The 6,542-nt window shown below is 27.4% G+C and overlaps 1 protein-coding gene across 1 annotated transcript; it reads right to left on the bottom strand.

Moving 5' to 3' along the window:
- Positions 1–495: 495 nt before the first annotated feature.
- Positions 496–3,931, bottom strand: LOC112754920 (protein FLOWERING LOCUS T). The gene is made up of 4 exons (XM_025802743.3): positions 3,615–3,931; positions 3,141–3,202; positions 1,674–1,714; positions 496–989 (listed from the first exon to the last, which is right to left on the bottom strand). Exons 1-4 carry the CDS (start codon positions 3,819–3,821, stop codon positions 766–768), a joined length of 534 nt encoding a protein of 177 aa, XP_025658528.1. The 5' UTR covers positions 3,822–3,931; the 3' UTR covers positions 496–765.
- Positions 3,932–6,542: the final 2,611 nt, after the last annotated feature.

Here is a 6,542-nt window from a genome sequence, read left to right on the forward strand (position 1 = left end):
GATAGATTTTCAAATTCAAATGTTATCATATTTCATATATAAAATATAAAAAAATAATTTATAAAATCAATGACTAAGTTAATAATTATGTATTTATAAATTTTTATATTATTATTTCATATATTTTTAATATAAATTCTATATTTTAATATATATTTTATAAAAATAATTAATTATTTTATTTATATATGATATAATTATATAAAATAATATATAATTTTAAATTACATCATTTTTTTAAATATATAATAAAAATTTATTTGTACACTGTTTTAAACACTCACATCATCTACCTAATTTTTCCTATCTGGAATCCTTGTTCACATCCTTCTCTTCTTTTTAGTCATACTTTTTAAAAAATTAGTGTATATTTTCAAATAATAATATAAATACAAGAGTACATATGAGAACATATATAATTATAAGTATACTAATAAGTAATAATCAAATATAAAAACAAAAAATCCAGATATAATTATAAGAGTGTTCTCATCATTTTAATTAATAAAACTTAAATATTGATATTAAAAACCTTAAACTTGCATTACATAAAATTTATTCAAATTTGTTAACAACAAGGAAGCCCTAATCTTAAAAGAAGAAGCTAAGTAACCTCCCCTTTTAAATTAGCTGATTATTATTAACCAAGCACGAAATATAAAGTACAGATAAAGAGAACACTCAGTTATTTAATTATTAATATTCATTTTTAGTGAAGGTGTTCCCAGACGTTGATGATACGATCTTCATGACCTGATCTTCATTTTATTCCATTCTTCTTCCACCACAACCACGCTCCCTTTGACAGTTGAAATAAACTGCGGCAACAGGAGCCAAGCTATTATTGCAAGCAAAATCTCTGGTATTGAAATTGTGACGCCATTCAGGGGGAAAAACAGTGTCTCTTCCCAGTTGCTTGAATAATACAACTATAAATCGGTGAATCCCTGCATTTGGTTGTGGGCTTTCATAAAACATAACCTCTTTCCCTACATCATGAAAACAAAATTAGTTACACACAACTATAAGAATGAAACTAATATAATCTAACACTTACTTATTGCCAAGATCTCTAGTAAGCTATATTTGGTTTATGTCTCATGAAAACAAAGATAAGAAGATAGAAAGATAAAAGATGTTGGTTGTGGGCAAAATTACACAAATCTCCAATATATACCCACACTTTATTCATTTAAACAATTCTCATTTTATGTTATGACTACTATAACTGAGTGCATTGCAAAAACACAATTTTGTATTTCTTTCTTCATTACCTCCTGTGGGTTTCTATTATCCTGACATAAAACCAAATATAAGGTCAAGGGTTTAAAACACATATATATAGAAACAATGAATATAAAAATACTATTTAACATGATTATATAGAGATTATAAAAGTACTCTTTCTCAAAGACAAAAATTTTTCTAATAAATACAAGATCAAATGAAGACAAGACATTAAAATAGAAATTTTCCATTTTTGCTACTTCATGGTATTCATAGTATTTGTGTTTTTAAAGATAATTTCCAAAAAGTATATATTCTGCATATTTAAAACATCCATAAATAATAAAAGTCTGTAAAATTTGTGTTTATACTTTATACAACCCATCACTATTCTTTATACAACCCATCACTACATGAGAACGCAGAAATAGAGTGTCCGTACTTACCGAAGGTGGTGTTTGTGGTAGCCGGAATATCTGTCACCATCCTAAGTGTCCGTACCAAGAGAGCAATGATAAAACATTAGTATATATGTTTGTCGAGAAAATTTAGCAAATGTGGTCAATCTTATAATGGGCCTTCAAAAGCTAAAAATATTTAGTTATTTAATAAAGAATTTAACAAATATCAAAAATATAAAATGAATTAATTAATTCACATAAAATATTATTATTAATAAGTAAAAAAGTTTTTCATCTTTAAACAGTACACTACAGTGTTTAGAAAACTGTTGCCTCTCAAATGAGATGCTCAGATAACAACTCTTTTGACTATTTAAAATTAGAAAAAGAAATTAAGATATATTTACATAAAACTTTATTAATACAAATCATATATATATATATATACTCTGATAAAGAAAATCTTTATAAATCCCTTAAAGATGAACTTATTTTGATTTTAAGAGGAAAACAGCAGAGAATTGCTTTTGTAGAGAAGAGTGTGTATTATTTAGAAAACAAATATATTTTTTTCTAAACTTAAATGATATTGCGAGTTTAACTTACCAAATGTAATTTAATTTTTGCACGTAGGCTACATGAACCTATATGCGCTGTATGCGAATAGAAAATAATTTTAAAAAAATAAATGGTTAATTTATTTATTATGCATTTATTAAAATAAAAAAAAATTAAACTAAATACTTTAATAAATGCAACGAAGTTGTAAGAATGTACCATATTCTAGAACTGTGAGAGTTTGAAGGTTAGGGTTCGAAGGGTTAATAAAGAGAGAAAAGTGATTCTGGAAGAAAAAATTGCAGAATCCATGGAAGAGAGAGATCAGGTCATGAGAGCATAATCCTGGAGATGATCTTCAAGCTTTTGTGATGGCGAGTTGTTGTTGCCATGAATAGTAATTTTTTTCAGATCAGAACTGGGAAACATTTGGTGAGGTTTTAGGGTTTTGGATTTGGGAGGAATTAGTGAAGATAATCGCTTGATTATCTGAGGCATCCATGCATCAGATCTGTGCTAAGGATGCCATGTGAGAGAAACTTAGGGTTTCAAAGAGGGATGAACACGGAAAATTGCAACTGTGTGTGTTTTCCAAGGTTGAGTAAAAGTAAACCTCTATTTCAGTGAGCAGTGAGTGAGTGAGTGAGTGGCATAATGGACCATTCCTAAGCCCAATAACAGCCCAACAACTCTAATAACGCTTCTTTCAAGATCAAGATAAAAAAGAAGAACAATTTCTAGGTCCATTGTCCCAATTTCTGTTTAATATATAATTATTCGCGTGCATATAACGGCTTGTGTTTAACAAAGATAATTTACGTATAATATAAACTTATACCGAAGTTTTATGGCGTAAAATATAGAACTCACACATGTATTTGTTCATTCTTGCCTTTCATTTAAGGTAGTTAAAAAATTAAGAGTAACAATTTTAAAAAGAGCCAGAGAACTCACCAGTGCAAGTATTCCCTCAAGAAAGGGTTACTAGGGCTAGGTGCATCAGCATCCACCATAACCTAATAATATCCAAAGTACATATAAGTCGGTTTCATATAGCATGCAACCTACCCTAATTAGCGTTATAGACCAATTATACTATATTTAATACAATTCAATCTCTTGTTTTATAGTTTGAGTTTCATTGATTTAAAAGAAATTTTTCAAGTTTTGAGAACTAAAAAATAACTTCAATTGATAAAATAAATAACTGAATAAAAATCTATTTCAAATTTACAAACTGTTATGCAAGTGATACAGTATAAATAATTTAATTCAGATCCCATCCGTGTAAATTGTTAGAAGTGAGATACAATTCAAATCCAAATGACGGTATGTGATTTTGATGGATTTTCAATTTAGATCAAAATGATTTGGAATCAAACATCCCCTAGAATATTCTTAAAAACCATGAATGAATATACTAATTACCAGTGTGTAGAAGGTCCTGAGGTCTTCACCACCAATAGTAATCCTAGGGCGGTTAACAACATGAGAGGGCCTCAGTTCACAGCCATTGTTAATCTCTCTGTTGTTAATGAGAACCTTAAGAGAAACTGAGCTAGTAAAAGGGTTCAGAACATCCCCAATTATACCACCAACAAGAAGAGGGTCCCCGTAATCCCTTGATGATGCCATTCTTGTGTTTTGATTTTGTTTCTTATTTGCAATGACGCTAATTATTAATGTAAACAAAAATATGAGTAAGTAGCTTCTATACCTTTCTTTGGTAGTTCTATGCAATTGTGAATGCATATATGCCTCTATATATAGATGTTTCTCCCTTGGCACGCATCTACTTTTTATTTGCTTCTGTCCCTTAAAATAAAGCTACAACTTCACCTTTAGTGTTGTTGCCATTAACATGGATTCTTTGGTAATAGTAAGACTATCTATTTGAGATTTAGCATTATAATTAGCTTTTAGTTTGTTGTTAGATGTTTTTAAAGATTTAGCTTTATTCGTATTAGCTTTCGGAGCATTGTTTCATATTGGAATAAGAATTTTCGATGTACTATATACTACTGTTTACTTTTCTCCACATCAATTAGGTACTCGATAACAACGATTTGAAAACCGAATCGGTTATTTATCGAACCTATAGTATTAGAAGTGATTTGGTTCAAAGATTCAACTAATAAGATATAATAAAATAATATATCTATACCAATATATAATGGGGATATAGGAGTTTGGTATCCAATTCTTTCTTCCCATTTTACCCTCTTCTTTTTTTTTCAAGAAAATGTTTTACCCACTTCACTTTTAATATAAAAAAAACTGTTATTACGTATTTAATTTTTTTATTTTTTTTAAATTATTTTTACCTATGACAAAATTTAAAACTAATTCATTTTATTTCAAATAATAACATAATTTGTTGATATCTATCTATACCAATATATAATGGGGATATAGGAGTTTGGTATCCAATTCTTTCTTCCCATTTTACCCTCTTTCTTCTTTTTTTTCAAGAAAATGTTTTACCCACTTCACTTTTAATATAAAAAAACTGTTACTACGTATTTAATTTTTTATTTTTTTTTAAATTATTTTTACCTATGACAAAATTTAAAACTAATTCATTTTATTTCAAATAATAACATAATTTGTTGATATTCTATAACAAAATTAATTAAATTACAATACACGGTTTAAATACTTCTGATGTCTATTGTTTATCTTAAAAAAAATTACATATAAACGTGTACTCTTAATTAAATCTATACCAATTTATTAAATTATAATACACGGTTTATATATTTTTCTGATGTCTATTGTTTATATTTAAAAAAAATTACATATAGAAGAGTACTCCTTAATCAAATCTATACCAATATATAATGGATTATACCAATATATAATGGGATAGAAAAATTTAGTATCCAATTTTTTCTCTCTATTTTACCCCTATTTTTTTAAGTTTGTTAAACACTGAATTCAATATAACAAACTGTTACTACGTCCTCTATTTTTTTTTATCAAAAAAATAATTTATCAAACTAATTCACTTTCAACCCCACCACATGTTTTAAAACTGATTTACTTCCAATAAAAAACTGCTACCACTACGTACTCAATTTAAAAACTGACCCACTTTCAATAAAAAACTGATCCACCTTCAGTCGTACTTAACTCCCAACAAAATTAAATTACTCTTTCACTTTCAATTTTGGTCTCGCAAACGTTTTTCTTCTCTGCATCTTGCTATCACGAAATCAACAATCACGTCAACGTCGACCACTTGGACAGAATCTGCTAGGCGAAGAAGACAGAAAATGACCGAAGAACAAAGATAGCAACACCTGACTAGAAGACGTGCAACTTATTCGGAGATGATTCGACAAGAAAACAAGTTGTCATATTAATTGATACAACTTCAATTCCAACTCCAATGCCAAACACAAGTGGAGGTACCACAAACATAAAAGTAGCCCGATTGACTACAATTAAAACAGGCAAATAAAAATCTATAACAATATATAATGTCGATACGAATTAACCTCTTTTTTAATTCTTTATTCCAATAATTTATTCGTTTATTAATTTTATCCGTTTTCAATTTTTCTTATTTCTCTTTCCAATTCTGAATGTGCTTCTCTGCATGTAACAATTATTTGGATAAGTTTTTGTGATTTTCTGAACTAGATAGTAACTATGCTAAATGTTGATTTTAGACGCCATGTATGAAAGGAGAAAAAAAATAATTAGGAGTGATAAATAATTTTTTTTATCGATCTTATCATTTTATTTTGGGTATATTCTTTATGTGAGTACTTTATACCAATAGTTAATCTCATTATTCAATTTTTAGTGCTTCTCCTCTCACCATTAGGTGCACTTTTCTGTATTATTACTGTTGCCATCATTCTCCTTCCTTAAATATCGTGATTGTATCGCCTCCATCTTTTCCTCGCTTCCATTCACTACAATTGCAAATTTTATACCGTTTTACTATAGTTATTAATTTCACGCATAACTTTCACCTTCATTTTCCTTTCTCTTCATTTTACTTACCAAACTGTATTAATTCTTATATATTTTTAATCTATCTTTCACATCTAAAGTTTTCTTTCATCAATTTAATTTTAAAAAAATTATTTTTTTATCTGATATTTGTTTTTTAATTTTTTTTATATGCATATACCTATCAATAATGAACCGAAGAACTCTTATAAATTATTTTGTTAATTTTTTTTATTTTTTTAAACGATTTTGTACAAGATAAAATTATTTTTTAAATTTTTTAAAGTATTAATTATGTAGAATATTTTTTTAAATTTTAAGTGCATCAATATTTACCTTTTAAATCTCATTTTTTTAAACTGTTTTGTATTTAATGATGTTATTTTTTTAATT

Source organism: Arachis hypogaea, chromosome 16 (genome assembly GCF_003086295.3).
Source record: "Arachis hypogaea cultivar Tifrunner chromosome 16, arahy.Tifrunner.gnm2.J5K5, whole genome shotgun sequence".
Lineage (NCBI taxonomy): Eukaryota > Viridiplantae > Streptophyta > Magnoliopsida > Fabales > Fabaceae > Arachis > Arachis hypogaea.